Source organism: Melopsittacus undulatus, chromosome 7, assembly GCF_012275295.1.
Source record: "Melopsittacus undulatus isolate bMelUnd1 chromosome 7, bMelUnd1.mat.Z, whole genome shotgun sequence".
Lineage (NCBI taxonomy): Eukaryota > Metazoa > Chordata > Aves > Psittaciformes > Psittaculidae > Melopsittacus > Melopsittacus undulatus.
Genome location: NC_047533.1, coordinates 2,204,746 through 2,222,863, shown reverse-complemented (window position 1 = coordinate 2,222,863; position 18,118 = coordinate 2,204,746). Strand labels below are relative to the sequence as shown.

General features: G+C 45.6%; 1 protein-coding gene across 1 annotated transcript in view; it reads left to right on the top strand.

Moving 5' to 3' along the window:
* The window catches only part of ATRN (attractin), a 173,494-nt gene that overhangs the window by 138,289 nt on the left and 17,087 nt on the right, over positions 1-18,118 (top strand). The window contains exon 27 of the mRNA XM_034064576.1: positions 13,454-13,561. Coding sequence (XP_033920467.1) covers positions 13,454-13,561 — 108 coding nt within the window. The remainder of the gene's footprint in view (positions 1-13,453; positions 13,562-18,118) is intronic.

The window sequence follows — 18,118 nt, the reverse complement described above, 5'->3', positions numbered from 1 at the left end:
TTTATGTAAGAATCCCGGACTGTTTTGAGTTGGAAGGGACCTTAAAGCTCCTCCAGCTCCAACCCCTGCCACAGGCAGGGACCCCTTCCACTGGAGCAGCTGCTCCAAGCCCCTGTGTCCAACCTGGCCTTGAGCACTGCCAGGGATGGGGCAGCCACAGCTTCTCTGGGCACCCTGTGCCAGCGCCTCAGCACCCTCCCAGGGAACAGCTTCTGCCTAAGAGCTCAGCTCAGTCTCCCCTCTCTTGGGCAGGTTCAAGCCATTCCCCTTGGCCTGTCCCTACAGGCCCTTGTCCCAAGCCCCTCTCCAGCTTTCCTGCAGCCCCTTTAGGCACTGGAGCTGCTCTGGGCTCTCCCTCCCCTTGAGGAGCCTTCTCTTGTCCAGGCTGCCCCAGCCCAGCTCTCTCAGCCTCTTTTCACAGGAGCTCATTCCCCAAGACCAGATATCTCCTAAGGAGTGAGGTGTGTTTCTCCCCTGCTTTAAGGTTTTAGGTTGAAATCTGCTCATTCCCATAGATTGTCCTCCCATGCTGCAGACACTCAGCCCTGTAACTGTTCTAGTCAAGGGTAGTTTATTCATATGTAGTAGTTGATCGAGACTATTCTGTGGATCAGTTTTTACAGTGCTGAAATTCAGTGCAAATGCCCATTTCATGCATCTCTTCCAAACTCTGTATCTGGTTGTACTTTCTAGGGCAGCAGTGGGAACAGGATAAATTTATTCAATCTGAGGATCTCCCTTCTTCTAATGAATTAGGGTGATGTCTGATAACTCTTCCTCTTTCTGCTTCGGATGTTTTTGCTCTTACTAGAGAACTCAAATGCATAATATAATCAGTGGCTTTCAAGCAGATAACCCTTCATCTTGGAAGTAATTTAAGTCTTTGAGGTTTCCTGTACTCTCTGAAGGTAGATAAATTTTTACTAGGGAGCCTGGATTTTTCCTTCTCACTTTCTTGGCAAGCAAGAAAGCTGAAGTCAGTGTAGCATTCCCTGTTGGTCCTGGGGTTAAATGTTATCTAGGAGTGTATGAGGGATATAGACTGAGAAGGAAATACAACGCTTTGGAGCTCAGTTAAACTACTTTAGCAGGGGCCTAAATGAAAAATGTCTCTATAAATTAAGCTCCTTTCAGTCTGATGTGTGTTTTAAGCAAAAAAGCTGAAGTGCTCACGACGTACTGATATGTTTTAGTTCAAATTCCATTTACACCTGTGTCTGTTTGATGGGTAGTTCATTGGTGTGTCCTTTTCCTGCCAGATTCTTGTCTTTTGCTGCTATTTGTCTTGCTCCGACTTCTCATCTCAATCTTGTAGGTCACAGATCTCTGGTATTCCATTCCTGTTTTGTTAGAGATACCTGTACAGCTCAAGGGAGTGGAGAGGGGCTCAGGACAAGGGCCTGTAGGGCCAGGCCAAGGGGAATGGCTTGAACCTGCCCAAGAGAGGGGAGACTGAGCTGAGCTCTTAGGCAGAAGCTGTTCCCTGGGAGGGTGCTGAGGCGCTGGCACAGGGTGCCCAGAGAAGCTGTGGCTGCCCCATCCCTGGCAGTGCTCAAGGCCAGGTTGGACACAGGGGCTTGGAGCAGCTGCTCCAGTGGAAGGGGTCCCTGCCCATGGCAGGGATTGGAACTTGAAGATCTTAAGATCCTTTCCAATCTAAACCAATCTGGGATTCTATGAAACCATTTTCAGTCTTTGCCATGCCATTATTAGATGCATTAACAAAGTCTGTCTTCAGAAACAGAAGTCCACCCAAAAATTCTGCAGCTTTTTGATATAATCTGAGATGATTTTATAGCTTGCAGGGGTTTTATTTTATACAGACTCTCAATACATTCTAGCAAGCCTCTCTTTAAACATTAGTAGTTAATCAGAGAATCTCAGATTGGTTTGGACTGGGAGGGACCTTAAAGCTCCTCCATTTCCAGTCCCCTGCCATGTGCAGGGACATCTTCCACTAGAGCAGCTTGCTCAGTGATTAGTAGCAATTTACTGCACTGCAAATTTGAAGTGTACGAAAATTGCCCTCTGTTCTGAGGATGCTCCTGAAGTGGGTCTGTTTCACATCTGCCATTCTCCATTCCTTTAGTGGTGGCTGCTCTCTTTGGGTTTCCCCAGTACCCTTGCAGGGCTCTTGTGTCACAGTTTGCAGGCTGGACTGGGAAAAACAGCTTTTGCTTCCCTGCCTACGGCAGGGGATTGGAACTGGATGATCATAAGGTCCTTTCCAACCCAAACCATTCAATGGTTCTGTGATTCACTATGTATTCCTCTACAAACTGCTGACACGTTTGATGGAGACCACCTCCTCCACCTCCTCCCATTACAGTTTAGATGCTGGGTGGATTAAGCAGCAGTGATAGGACACTGGATGCAGACATCATCATCAGCCTTTGAGTGAATATATGCTGCAGCTCTGGAGGAAGGCATCTCTCTGGTTTGGGCTGTATTTTTAGAAGTAGTCATGTTACAGTTGCCTGTCTCCCATGGGTTGTGCTGTAGTAATTCTGTGCTCATTCTTTAATCTTAACCCCAAAGTAAGTAAAATATAACACAATCTGTGAGTAATTCCCAGCTATCAATCACGTCTGCTTCCAGTATAAGCACTGCAGTGCCTAACTTCTTATCACAGTGCAGAAGGAGAAGGAGATAGCTAGATCTGAGATATGTATAGGACAGGAGAGGGAGGGAGTGTGTTGAAAGGTCTGGTAATCAGAATTATTCAGTATAGCTGGGAGAAGTTGTACAGCTGGGCTTGGTGTGTTGGGTTAATGGAACAGAGCAGCATCATTTGGTTCAATGTGAATTACTCCTTCCTGAGAAAGCAGTGTGCTAAATCCAGAATCTACGTCAGGATCTTGTACACTGTATTTAAGGTCCCTTCCAACCCAAACCATTCTATGATTCCCTAAGATTCTCCCTTTTTTCCTCCCCTTTTCATTTCTGCAGCTAATCCTCTTTGACCACGTATCAGTGCTGATGCTCCTCAGCTTCCTGGCTAAAGGGTCTTTTGGGTGTGCAAACAGTGTGTAGCAAATGTCTAGTTGTAGGAAAATGAGTTTGGAGCACTGGGCAAAAGTTCAGGCCTTGCAGAGTATAAAGCTTGACCCAAAGTAAAAATGGGAACAATTTGTGTCATTTCAGGCATGGAGGAGATGGGATTGTAAATTGTGTGTTTATTCCCTCTCCAGTGAGCACCAAGTTTAAGTACCTTCAGACATCTTAAAGAGGGGAAAATGGAAATCAAATGGCAGCTTTTATAGGAGGCTTAGGAAGAGGTGAATGACATTAGGAAATAGGGATAGGAAACCTTTCTATCTTGTCTCTAGAAAATGACACGTTAAATGTATCGAGGTGGTAATAGAGAATAATGCACAAAATACGAGAGTGGCATTAGAGATTTAATATGCTCATCTGCTGTCGTGAATTATTCCAGCATCCAGCTTCTGTTCTCCTCACCCTCAGTCTGCTTCAGCTCCTCCACTTTGAGCAAGAAATAATTCCTCTTAACATTTCCAGCAAATGGAGCATGGGTAGTGATGGCCAACCCAGTGTAATTGCATGAGGAATGGCTGTGCCCCATTGGGATGTGTGGGGAGAAAAGTGGTAGGAAAAGGGGGAATGGTTTTAACCTGCCCAAGGGGAGACTGAGCTGAGCTCTTAGGCAGAAGCTGTTCCCTGGGAGGGTGCTGAGGCGCTGGCACAGGGTGCCCAGAGAAGCTGTGGCTGCCCCATCCCTGGCAGTGCTCAAGGCCAGGTTGGACACAGGGGCTTGGAGCAGCTGCTCCAGTGGAAGGGGTCCCTGCCTGTGGCAGGGGTTGGAGCTGGATGGGATTTAAGGTCCCTTCCAACCCAAACCAGTCTGGGATTCTATAATAACTAAATTTGGGTGTCTAGACCTCAGTTGCACCTTTAATATACATAAAATTGTCTTCATTTTGCCTCCCTTCTTGCCAGGACCATCCAGGACTGAACGTTTTCTCTCTGTGCACTACCCAGCTTATTCAGGATGGAGTTTGTGAATTGATTTACTGCAGGGATTATCCTTCTCCTTCCTGACCTCATTGCTGAAACCTTTTTCCGTCCCAAGTGGATAAAACTGTATCAGTGCTTCTTTTCCACTGGCATCCTCCTCTGTAACGTCCGAGAGCACAGAATACCATTTAGGGAGGCAGATTGCTGTGTTCAGTTGACAGCAAAGACTTTCCAAAGGATGTGTGCTGTGTTATTGCCCTGCCTTCATTTTCTTCCCTTTCCTGCTCTCACCTGTTTGTATTTCGTTCACCTCAAGTCAAGTCCTAGGCTGTGATTTAGAGCATCCTTTGTCAAAGCAAAGGATTCAGGATTGGAATTTTTTCCACCTGTAACTGTAAATCAGGATCTTCCTCGCTCCCTAGAGCCCACAGTGGTGTTTTGGAAGGATCTGGTATCAACTTTATGCAGGAACATGAAAGGTCAACCTACAAACATGCCTAGGTTCAGGCAGCCCCTGGTGCTTCGAAGGGCTTGTAAGAAACGAGATGTGCTGGTGCTGAAAGTTGCTGCTGTATTCTCCAAGCTCCCAGCAGTCATTTAGCATGTAGACCTTCTTGTTCGATGAAGCTGACAGTGCTATTCAGTGTCTGTCAGGGAGAAGGAAACGTTAACTTGGTGCTGGTGTAGTTTGTAGAGGAAACATGAATTGGAGGAGGGAGAAATCATGGCAAGCAAGTAACTTTGAAGGAGGGCTAGATGACATGGTTAGTGTACTCAGTTGTGTCATTGCATGGTGAAACCTAAACCTTTATGTATTCTTTAAGCAGGTAAGGTGAGTTTACTTCCCAGAATGCCTATTCCTGGAAACCAGACTGAAATGGTGATGGCAGTGGTGGTTTAATAACACTACGTCATTTCCCAGTTCCTGTATTTATAAGTAGAGTAATAATAAAAGAGCATAGTGTTAGTGTTATGAGTAACCAGTTATTGGAGTACTGGGTCCACTCTGGTCTCAGTGATGTCTTGGGTGTTGCAGATGGTAAAGAACAACACTGCAAGAGACTGAGCTCTGAAGGATGCTGTGAGGGCTGGAGCCAGGCTGAGAGAGCTGGGCTGGGGCAGCCTGGACAAGAGAAGGCTCCTGAAGGGGAGAGCCCAGAGCAGCTCCAGTGTCTAAAGGGGCTGCAGGAAAGCTGGAGAGGGGCTTGGGACAAGGGCCTGGAGGGACAGGCCAAGGGGAAAGGCTTGAACCTGCCCAAGAGAGGGGAGACTGAGCTGAGCTCTGAGGCAGAAGCTGTTCCCTGGGAGGGTGCTGAGGCGCTGGCACAGGGTGCCCAGAGAAGCTGTGGCTGCCCCATCCCTGGCAGTGCTCAAGGCCAGGTTGGACACAGGGGCTTGGAGCAGCTGCTCCAGTGGAAGGGGTCCCTGCCCATGGCAGGGATTGGAGCTGGAGGAGCCTTAAGGTCCCTTCAACACAAACCAGGCTGGGATTAATTAGTTGTCTGAAAGATAAGCAAGAGACTAAAGCATCACAAAGGACTCATTTTATCCAAGGAAGAACATGCAGAGATGTGATGATGTGAGTTAGTGCCTGTGAAAAGAAATCAGAAAAGATCCATGATGGAATGAGGGTCTTCCAAACCATCAGCCAAAGGCAGAACACCCCCTGTCTGCAACTGGAGGTGTAGAAGTCAAAAGCCTTTAGAAGGTTGTTTTCTAGGATGGTTGCCTGGTGAAATTCAGTGGCTCATACTATGCAGGAGGTCAGCTCAAATAGTCATAACTTTCTGCTATCCCTAAATTTACAATCTATGAATGGGAACCACCTCATAGTACCTGTGGGCTTTATCCAAATAAGAAACTTCTGCAGTGATCTGTGTGGCTTTGGTCACCAAGTGGAGGAAATTGTAGCAGAAATAAGATGCTCTGAAGAGGAAAAACCTCCCAAAATATTGATGTTGACAAGAGATTCCAGCCTAGGGCCCATTTCTGTTTGAACATGTTTACTGTCACATCTGTGCCTAATTGAGCTCATCTCTGGTTGAACTTGCAGTTCCGGCTGACCATTTGTAGCTTTAATACGTCCACATAGGACCCCATCATAGCAGGTTGGCAGTCTCATATGCAACGTTGGTACCCAGCTGAGCTCTTCTCACATGGTCTTTAGTGGTGGTGTTGTTAGAGAGTTAAGTTGGGTTTAGTATATCCCAAAAACTATTGAATGGTTTGGATTGGAAGGGACCTTAAAGCTCATCCAATTCCAACACCTTCCACTAGAGCAGGTTGCTCCAAGCCCCGTCCAACCTGGCCTAGAACACTTGGCCAGTATTTGCAATGCTGAAGCTCAACTACCATCAAATCTAACCTTAGCAGAGTTCAACCTCATTTAAAAACCCCCACACTTGTATGTATATTGATGCTGTTGTTGTTTCAGACTCCTAGATCCCTCTCTGATGATAGGAATCAGTGGTACAGGTATCTAATTTAGCCATTTGGGAAAATCAGGGAGAGAAGCAGTGTTGTGTCATCAGGCTAGAAGAGTTCAAGTCAATCAAAGGTGTGCTCTGCTATTGTGTAATTATCTGCTCTTGGTATATATTGTAGTCTGCATAGGCCATATACTTCTGATCAGTTTAAGAAGAAATGATATCTTATTCTTCTTATTAAAGGTCAGGTTTTTCTGTGCCCTCCTACTAGGCATGATTACAATGAATAGCTTATTTCTCTTAATCAGCCCTGAATTAAATCTCTTCTGTCATTTCAGCATGAGGCAGCTTCCCAGCAGCTTTGGCTTTCCGGTTTGTTACGGTTTTGAAGTGTGGACATGCCTGTTCACAAGCATTTGAACATTAATTCTCTCCTCCTCTCCCTTTCAACACAGCCTGCAACGTCAGTTGCAGAACTAATTAACTGATGTTAATATGTGCAGGGCTCTAGGGGCTGAAAAACTTCATTTTCAGTGATGATGGAAGCGTCAGAGCAAATGGTTTGTTTGTTGACTTACATGGCAGTTAATGTAATTGTGGCTAAATGCTTTAAATCACTGATTTCTGAGACAATGGGGCTTGTCTTGGTGCAATATTTATAGCTTCTCTCTTTATTTCTTTGCTGATGTCCCTTTGTGTTTTCTGGGAAGCTCCATTGTTTTCTTCCCTTTCCCTTAAGGTCACTTGAATGTAAAGCAAAGGTTTCCACGCTGGGATATGTGTTTTACTTAGACTAATGCACAGTGATGCCTGTTCACCCACCAGACACACAGCTCCATCTGCCCACCATTGCCACTGCCACTGAGATGGGCACCAGCTCCAAAGTCCTTTGGGAACCCCAGGAGAGGTGGCCCCTTCCACACTGGCCATCAGCAGCCTCTAAGCTGTTGTTTGGGCAGATGTCATTACAGGAGAGCTATGGGACAAGTTCTGCAGACAAGGTTCTCTAAGTCATGCCTGCAGATAGGTAGTTGGTAGTTGATGTGCATACACAAAGATGTATTTGTGCACAAATGGGACGAGCCGCCTTCTGAATTCAAATGAAGCCTTTAAAGCAATGTAGGATGTGCAGGAATAAGCTCAAACTGCCTGTCTATCAGTGCAACCACTCTACATGATGTGTTTTGGAAGGACAGGAATGCTCTCCATCCTTTGACCTCAGCCAAATCCCTGTTAATCCTTGCTATCAGTAAACGGCCAAGTCAGAGCTAAAGAGCTTTGCTGAGAGAATTCTGTTACCCATTGGTCGGTGAATGCAATGAGACCTTTAGGTATTCAATTAGATTGTGTGTTTTATGTGCCTTGGAGGGAGCATGTAAGAGGATTGACACTCTTTAACTAACTTTGCAGAACTAATGCTATATAAAAGACTGGCCAGGAAGAAGGAAACATCTCTGGTTTCTGGACCACCCTCTGTTTAACTTGGAAGGGAGTGGATGACCAGGCTTGCAGAATCCATGCTGGAGAATCTTTAGCACTGTGTAGTAGAGCTGCAAACTTCAGCTTGATACAGAACATCAAAAATATTCTGTTCTGCCCAAAATATTTCAGTTTTCCTACATGTCTTAAAATGAGTTGTGATTTGCTTGGTCCTTTCCTTGTCTTCTTCATCTTTCTATCTTTCTCCTCTTTTTGTGACAATGAAGCTGTTCTGTGAAGTCACTGGGTTTTGGCCAGATAATCTGGCCAGTTTTGGCCACTTTATCTTTACGATACAGACAGGGTAGTGGTTCAAAACCCAGAGCTGATTTCAGAGTGTCCTGGTTCTTAAAGCTGGCTGTAGACAGCATGGAGAACACAGGAAGGGATTTTGCTTCTTCATAAGAGAGTGAATCTTGATGTTTTTGATTTGGGGCTACAGAGACCTTAAATCCCATCCAGCTCCAACCCCTGCCACGGGCAGGGACCCCTTCCACTGGAGCAGCTGCTCCAAGCCCCTGTGTCCAACCTGGCCTTGAGCACTGCCAGGGATGGGGCAGCCACAGCTTCTCTGGGCACCCTGTGCCAGCGCCTCAGCACCCTCCCAGGGAACAGCTTCTGCCTAAGAGCTCAGCTCAGTCTCCCCTCTCTTGGGCAGGTTCAAGCCATTCCCCTTGGCCTGTCCCTACAGGCCCTTGTCCCAAGCCCCTCTCCAGCTTTCCTGCAGCCCCTTTAGGCACTGGAGCTGCTCTGGGGTCTCCCCTTGAGGAGCCTTCTCTTGTCCAGGCTGCCCCAGCCCAGCTCTCTCAGCCTGGCTCCAGAGCAGAGCTGCTCCAGCCCTCGCAGCAGCTCCAATGGCCTCCTCTGGTCTCAATGCAGCATGCCCACATTATTCCTGCTGTACCTCCTGTCTGCTGGACATAACTGCTCCCTTTCTCATGGGGTCCTGCGTGCTTTGCGTTTACTCTGCCTTAAAATGCAAGCTCCACTGTGCCCATTGTTCACTTAGCACACCCGTGGTTTCTTCCTCCTTGAGTTTCTACCTTTTTCCTTCTCATCTCCATTGAAAACCGAGATGAAATACTCATGTAGACTTTTGTGTTCATTACAAGCTGTAGATAGTGGGTTTGCTTAGCTTAGTTTTTTAAAACCATCCTTTATAAGGAGCAAATAAAATCCAAACCATGTGGCTTTCTTCTGGAAGAATCATCACCCTTTCATGGCTGAAGACACCAGATCCCCAGCCCGAAAGGCACTGTGCTCATAAAAGAGCCTCTGCAGGGGGCAATTGCTGAGATGGATGGTAGCAGCATGGTTATACAAAGAGTGGTGACTGCTTTATTAGCATGAATAACATGTTCAGGCTTTTCTTGTCAGAAAACACAGCATAGGTTATATTAGTCAATTAACCTGGTAACCTGAAGAGCTGTTTTTCTTTAACGTGAGAGCCTGTGCTATTGCATGAAGAGGGTTTCCTCAGTTCTTCCAGTGCTTTTCCTCCCATCAGCAGCACACTCTTCATTTTTGGATGATCCATTCCTCAACATGTATGAGCTTAAAGAATCCCTGGTATAAAACATTGCAGTTCTGCACTGTTTGCTCCCTACTGCACCTCTGGTGCTGGCACAATGAGATGAGTGACATTGGTTGTCTCCCCACCTCGCTGCTCTTTTCCGCTGTGGACTCTTGGGTTTGTTTATTGTCAGGTTCTCTTAGTGTGGTTGCACCAAAGCCTTCAGGCTTTGTTTCAACACTTCCCACTCTGCCATTGCTTTAACTTGTGATTCTCTTTGAGCAGAGTTTTGCTAGTGATAGAGGGAGGAAAAAAAGGAAATCAATGCAAATGAAAGTTGCAGGTTCTCAGTTTGCAGTTACTTAAATATTAAAGGCCAGGGGCTCCAATTCCTGCTTTTTGATGTGTTTTTATTGTAAGCCTGTCAAACGTTTTGCCTTTTAAATCCTCTTCAGACCTAAGTGATTTAAAATATTCCCAGGTTGTCTTATTAATTGTGTGATCTAGAAACCAAAGCTTTGCTTGAAAGAGCGTTGAGATTCGTTATGTCAAATCTCAGAAAGCCCATCATTAGGAATGAGGGTGAGCCAGCTTCATGGTATCTTGATGTTAACTGCTGCTGATTTCTAATGCTGTGCTCGATGTCTCAGCTAGGGAAACGCCACGATTCCTCCCTCACAACACAATAACTTCTCTTCATTAAAATTCTAGCATACCAAAAAACACTGAAGGATGTGCAGGTGCACAGGTGATGGGTTCAGGCTTAAACAGGGGAGGGTTAGGTTAGAGAACAAGGCAGAAGCTGTTCCCTGGGAGGGTGCTGAGGCGCTGGCACAGGGTGCCCAGAGAAGCTGTGGCTGCCCCATCCCTGGCAGTGCTCAAGGCCAGGTTGGACACAGGGGCTTGGAGCAGCTGCTCCAGTGGAAGGGGTCCCTGCCCGTGGCAGGGGTTGGAGCTGGATGGGATTTAAGCTCCCTTCCAACCCAAACCATGCTGTGATTCTAGGGTTAAACATGCACAGTGCATGCACTGGGGAAAGAGTCCCATTCTGGTGACAGGACAGTAACTTCTCAAATCTCTTCTTCATTTTGAGGGGTTTGGAATTGAGTATCATCACTTGTGCTGCGCCATAAACTGATGTTAGGAACAGGATGCTCCCTTAGGCATTTGCTGCTCTGATTGTAGCTGGGACCTTTTGTCTTACCTGGCCTGACCACTGTTTTATTGAGGCTCAGCTGGGACATCCCCAAAAGCAATGCCTCTCCTCAGCCGCTTCACAACACAAAGGCAATAACGAGGCTGTCAGCACTGCTTTCCCCACTGCTCACGTTGTGTCACACCTCTGCCTTCACAGCACTGCTCTGGGTTTTATATCTTGAAGCTACTATTGACTTCAGTAGGAGTCATGTTGCCAAATTGCACATTTCCTTGAGTAAACTATGCTTCCTTCAAAGAGCTGATAGCTTTTAGTTCCCAAGTCTCTTGGACATCTTCATCAGGACAGCTTGTTCTTTGATTTTATAGCCATTCAACAAAGCGCTTTATGATAGCTGAAGGGGACAATTGCAGAAACAACAACCCAGCAATCTGTTTCACACTTGCTTTCGTCTGCAATCTGCTGGTGTGCTTTAAATATTCCTAAACTCCTCGTGTTCTCTTACCCAAGTGTGAGTTACCCACAAGTTTGCTTGCAAGTGCTTAGTACGGCTCCGTCGGTGTCACTTCGCTGGGTTTTTTGCTTTGTGACAGTATCTACAATCTGCTCCAAAATATTTTCTGTTTTCCCTTCTTTTTTTTCCTCTTTTCTTTCATAAATGAAGGAAAACTTTGCCACAGGCCTTTATGACAATGACTTGTTGTGTTTTATTAGTGTGAGATCCATATGAGAAGCATAGAGGCTTATATACGCCCAAAGCTTAGTTGTATTGACCTTGTTGTGCGTGCCTGCCACATTGCCTGAGTCCCAAGCTCCTTAAAGAGACAGCATTCCAGTTTTCTGTATGAAAACCACTCCAAAACCAAAGGGTGGGTTCATAGAGAAAAGGCCATAGAAGGTTTATGAGTTTAAGAAAAGGGTGATGTAATAAGTAAAGTCCGGATTAATTGCAGGCTGGATGGAATCATATAATCCCAGCCTGGTTTGTGTTGGAAGGGACCTCAAAGCTCCTCCAGCTCCAGCCCCTGCCATGGGCAGGGACCCCTTCCACTGGAGCAGCTGCTCCAAGCCCCTGTGTCCAACCTGGCCTTGAGCACTGCCAGGGATGGGGCAGCCACAGCTTCTCTGGGCACCCTGTGCCAGCGCCTCAGCACCCTCCCAGGGAAGAGCTTCTGCCTAAGAGCTCAGCTCAGTCTCCCCTCTCTTGGGCAGGTTCAAGCCATTCCCCTTGGCCTGTCCCTCCAGGCCCTTGTCCCAAGCCCCTCTCCAGCTTTCCTGCAGCCCCTTTAGGCACTGGAGCTGCTCTGGGCTCTCCCCTTGAGGAGCCTTCTCTTGTCCAGGCTGCCCCAGCCCAGCTCTCTCAGCCTGGCTCCAGAGCAGAGCTGCTCCAGCCCTCGCAGCAGCTCCATGGCCTCCTCTGGCCTCTCTCCAGCAGCTCCACGTCCCTCTTGTGCTGCTGCCCCAGAGCTGGAGCAGGGCTGCAGGGGGGGGTCTCCCCAGAGCACAGCAGAGGGGCAGGATCCCCTCCCTGAGCTGCTGCTCACGCTCTGGGGGTGCAGCCCAGCACACGGGGGGGTTCTGGGCTCAAGCGCTCACTGAAGCTGGGTCATGGGGAGCTGCTCCTCACCCAGCACCCCCAAGTCCTTCTCCTCAGGGCTCTTCTGCATAGACAACATCTTGTAGCATCGTCTTCCTTTAGCCCATCTGCTCTGTCCTCTTCTGCTGTTCTGGATGGAGGTTATTTGGGGCACAATTTATTTTGTTGTGTTTCTTTAGCCCTTTTTGAGTGCTCTAAATGGTCAATTAGGACTTGGAACGTCAAATGGTCCAGAATTAATGGGGAAATGTGGGTGGTGATGGTGGCAAGTACAGAGGACGTTTGATGGTGCCTCAATCTAGCTTAAAAATAGAGTATAACTAGTATTGCTGCAGCTAAGTAGGAATGCTAATTGTGTGAAGCTGCATACAAGTGATTCAGTAGGCAGTTGCTGCACTTAAGGGTAAGTCTGCTGGGTTTTTCCACCCTGTACAAAGTGGATGCCTCTTCCCTTATTAAATAGGGGCACTGAGTTATATCAGACCCATTGCTTCTGGGAATTAGGGTTATGGCTTCTGCACCCACTTCTGGGTTGTGCAGCTTGCTCTTAGTATTAGAGATTAGGCACCAAAGCCAACAAGAAGCATTACCATGGCTCAGCTAAAACTGAAATGCTGTTTGCAGCCCAGCCATGTAGGAAATGTCTTTTTTCTGTATGTATTAAAGAAAGGGAGCTGCATCGTAATGCTTAAAAGTGCTTAAGAGGACAATAAAAAGATGCCTCGTGTCATAAAGGCCTGCAGAGATTTACCCAGGAAAAGGTTTTCTCTTAATAAAACACATTGCAACAAGGACGTGTTCTTCCCATTTGATCCATTTGCTGCATTCAGGAGGAAACAAACACCAAGAAAATGATGATTATTCAATAGAAGCCTGACAGGGTTTTGCTAGTGCTGTTATAAACAATAGCAAATCCTGTCTTACTGTAGTTCCATGCTGCTACTAGTTGCATTTTCCAATGGTTCCTACAAATTCTATGGAGTCCTGTCGTGCCCCAGCCAGATATCAGAGCTTAAAAAGTAAATAACTTCTTTGTGGACAGTTAAGCTGCTGCATTTGCCATCACAAATGGGTCAGGCTCAGGCTGTGTGTAGCTTTACTCACAGTAACCTATTCCGTTGTAGTAATGTGAATGTTTATGATTCTCTCTCTGTACCCTTAAGCCTGCTAAAACACCAGGAGGTTATTTCTTTGTGTTCATTGGTATCCCTTCGTATGGGGTAAAACCCCTCAGATACATGTGGTGGTTTTTTCCATCTCTGTGTTGGAACAAGATGATAATAATATTTTTCTGTTTATTAAATTAGCAACTACTCCGTGAGATGCAACAGATGGCAAGTCGCCCCTTCGCCTCCATCAACGTTGCCTTAGAAACAGATGAAGAGCCGCCAGATCTCATTGGGGGAAGCATAAAGGTGAGAGCTGGTGCTTGAGGATGGTCCTCACAATTAATCATGGATGCTTCTTTTCAACTCTAGTTAACTCGCTAATCCCAAACCCTCTGTTATATACCTGCAAGAAGCAGGAAGTTTGGGAAGGCCAATAAATACTGGTTTGATTTGCTTTTATCCCTTCAGGAATGTGATTACTACTTGGGGGCTGGTTTAGATTTAAAGTTATACTGTGTGTAGGGCATGGATTTTGTGTTTGCCTTGTTAGTTTTTATCCCTTGTAATCTAGACGGATGCAACTTTACTGAATAGAACATTTGGCTACAAATAGCTATAGGTGCTGCAAATAAAAGCCATTTTTCTGTGATATCTCAAAGTAAACAGGAATATAATCATGTCTGTGTACTACAATAGAGTTAACATATTTCAGATTATATCATGTGGAAGTTCAAATACATCTTGTGATGTGTAAAGAGAGTGGGGAGAAATCACTGTCTTGCGCCAGGCTGGTGTGTTCTTAGAACACACAGCTTTAAGAAAAGCCTGTTTAAAAGGAGACTAATGAGTTAAAAGACCTTTTTGATGTGGTGCTTTGACTAGTAGACTTGTATATAAAAGGAAAAAGCTAAGAACCTGATAACACTGATTATTTTCTCTCCTAAAGTGGCTGGTTTATCTCATTTTATTTAGACTTAAGGTGTTTTACAAGCCATTGATCCAGGCACTAAGTTTCTCATGTTCTGTTACTGGGACAAGAGAGCAAGTTCTGGTTTTCTATTAAAAAGATGTGTATTTTAATTATTGCAAAGCACATGAAAACAGTCTGACCCCAGGACTTCTGTTTGCTGGGTAGGGATATTTAAATCTTGGCTTTCGTATCAGGAAATGCCACAATTAAGGATGCCTGGATAGCTTTAACTTTTCCTTATTTATGTGAGAATATAGCATTTCATGGCAAGTTGTAATACTTTTTCCATCTGATTGATTTCCTGAACCATGTTCTGTGTGGGCACTATTTAGAATCATAGATTAGTTAGGCTTGGAAAGGACCTTAAGATCATCTAATTCCAACCCCCCTGCCATGGGCAGGGACACCTCACACTAAACCTTGGCACCCAAGGCTCTGTCCAACCTGTCCTTGAACACCTCCAGGGATGGAGCATTCACAACCTCCCTGGGCAACCCATTCCAGTGCCTCAGCACCCTCACAGTAAAGAATGAAGCTTTTTGATGCATTCTCCTAGTTTCATTGTTTGTTCTGGTTATTTACTGTGTTCCATCCAAACCTTTAGTCCCAAGCTTGAATAATGCCTAAGCTCCCCCTTACCTTTCTCTGAAGTCAGGGATTAATTGTCCCATGTTTTGCAGAGGTGAAACTTGGAGCATAGTGTGAAAATGAAGTTACATTTACAAAGGTACTCAGTAATTTGGGATATTGGGATACTCAGTTACTGGGCAGCTAAGCTCACCTGTCTCTCTGGGACCTCTCCTTGCAGGTTCCAAGTAGTTCTACTTCCCGTTGACTTTCCTTTGACTGCAGACCACTCAGTTTTGTGAGTTGCTATAATTTCCCTTACGAGGCTGATAGGCTCTGGAAGTCATTAGCCATTAATAGCTCCCCAAGACTTTGAAATACAGGCTTATAAAATAGGGTTGTCACTCAGCAAATTAGGATGAGCCTTTCTTCGGTTCCTTCATTGGAGAACTTGTGGGTTCTGTATGGATGTTCCCATCAGGCTGGAGGTGGATTTGTGAGGTTGCTGATGTTCTTGAGTTGCAGTCTGTCTGTCTGGGGCTCCTTTCCTTCTCCTCTTCCCCTTTTCTGGAAATAAGGTAACTAAGAGCACCTCTTCAGTAGGATCAGAACAGGACAAAGCCATCCCTAACTTTTGGATCTCTCTGACAAGTTTGTCAGCACTCAGACCTGCAGAGGAGGTAGATAGGGAACTTGGATCTCTTACCTTCTGATCAGTGTGTAATTTCTCCTCTAGTTCAGCTGGCAATGCTTTTTCCCCTTTTCATTTGGGCTTTATGGTCTGATTTCTCCTCCGTGCCTCTCTGTGTTTTGTCATCTTCTCAATTACTTTTGTGATCATAGGAATGTTGAACTCTTCTCTTTTGAAGTGCTTCCATAGGCAGCACCACAGACAGGATTTCCTCTTTCTCTCACTCACAGCTGAACCTCCTTGCTTTCCCATGTCTGTCATCTTCCATATCTCACTTCTCTAACCTCCTTGGGTTACTCAAGAAGGGATGGAGAAGCTGGTTTTAAGCATACTAAGACTGTGGACATATGTCCCCTTTTAGACCCAGAAACTGTTACCAACTGCTAATTGCCCTCTGTGCTGGTATCTCATACAAATGTTTCTCAGTCAACTTTAGGCATAAATGAGATGGTCTGATTGAGGCAAATGGCACAAAACCTGGGCAATTACATGAAGCCAAATACAGGCTAGGGACATAGGCTGTTGTGCCAGCAGGTACCTTCATCTGCTGGAAGATGTGGGTGCAGAACAAGGATGCTTCTCCATGGCAGGAAGAATCACTACATTTTGGGGGTGCTTTATATAGTTTTTTACCATCTTGGAGAACTGGGATAAGGGATAAAAGTATGAATAAAAGTCTGGAATGTTTCAGCAAAGTCAAAATCACAGGGAGAGGAGGCTCAGGAAGTATGGGGGTTGTGAGAAGCTTGGGGAATGACACTTCTTAGTCTAGCCTCTTGGATACTGCATCTAAATAGATTTAAATGGAAGTGAAAAAGCAGTTTCAATATCCATGGGGTCAGCTTTGGTTTTTCTCCTCATCCTTTTTGCACCTGCATGGGGAAAAAGGCTGTTAGCAGGAGGGAGCTAAAGAAAGATGGGCTGGGATGATACAGAGCTGTAGAAGTACATTTAACTTTGTGTTTTGCCAGTTACTAGCCAAGAACAGAGTGAAGTGGTGCTGCGATGCTGACTAAGCTATTCTTCAGTTCCTCTGCCATTCACTGTGTCCAAATCTGAGTGCTTTCATTTTAAAGCAAGAAACCCAGCCTTGTGTTATCATAACTGCATTGGTGTTTTTCTTTCCTCATGTGAGTCAAAGCCTTTGGTTAATAATGAGTTGATTTGAGGGCTACAAAGGAGAAGTGGAAAATGGGACGTCTTGTCTGCAAGAGATTAATTTCCTTTTCCATTGTGGAAGGCCAGTTGGCAGCCAGTGTCAAACTAGTTTCATCCCAAGCTAATGTTTTCCAGCTGGACAGTATTAGAACCATGTTTTCAATTAGTATTTTTCCTGGGGTACTTAGAAGTAATAGAAAGTGATTTACCTGCAGGGAGACTATTCATATTACAGACTGCAGCTAGGCAACACGTAACTAGCTGCTTGGGTTGATTTCCCACTCAACAAATACCCACTGGATTGCAAATCTACTGCTAAATTTGCTTAGTTATTACAAAATCCATTGGCTTTGCTCTGCAGCTTTTGTGTATTTGGAGGTGCTGCATATTGCAGTTGTCTGTATTTAACATCCCTGGGTATCTGGGCCTCATCCAAGTGTCTGAACCGGTATTAATGTAACTCAGGCCTTTTTAGGTCTTGTTATCTGTTTAATCTGAGTCCTGTAGTCCTCTGCAGCCACTTTTAGAAGCTTTCCAGAAAGAATCTGGGGACAGGCTGAGAACATTTGAGCTGTTCAGCCTGGAGAAGAGAAGCTAAGTGGAGACCTCAGAGCAGCTTCCAGTGTCTGAAGGGGGCTACAGGGATGCTGGAGAGGGACTGTTCATTAGGGACTGTAGTGATAGGCGTGATGGCTTCAAACTGGAACAGGGGAAGTTTAGATTGGATATAAGGAAGAAATTCTTTACTGTGAGGGTGCTGAGGCACTGGAATGGGTTGCCCAGGGAAGCTGTGAATGCTCCATCCCTGGCAGTGTTCAAGGCCGGGTTGGATGAAGCCTTGGGTGCCATGGTTTAGTGTGAGGTGTCCCTGCCCATGGCAGGAGGTTGGAACTGGATGATCTTAGGTCCTTTCCAACCCAAACTATTCTATGATTCTGGGTTTATAATTCTGACATTGATTTCCAGATAGCTTGAAGTTGGTATTGGCACAAAGTTAATGCTTGTAGAGTCTTGGGGAGAACCACATACATAGCACAGCAAATGCTTAGCTTGGGCAAAAACACCTACAGGCTTAACAAGAAAATTGTTGCATTACAGAAAAAATAGCCTTAAGTTAGAAGAAAAATACCTTGAAAGCTTTTATAGGATTTGACAAACAACATCCACAGAGGTGGATGTTCACCTAGCAGAGCTGGTGAATGTATGCAATACATGGAGCAGCTTTTGCTGTGCTGTGTTTAAGGGATCCAACGTGTGAAGCCAATGCTGAGAAGTGATTATCTTTGCATCTGCGATCGACAGGCTGTCCACAGCTCTTGAGGGAAGGATTGAGTGAGCAAACTCCTCATGAAGTTCATTTAGCACGTTCTGTACCTTCATGCCAATGTGCGTTTAATTCTGCTGTGTTAGGCTTCTGAGGGCAGAATAGCTTCAGTGCAGATCCTTCATCAGCTCACCAGGCTGGCCAATCCCTTAA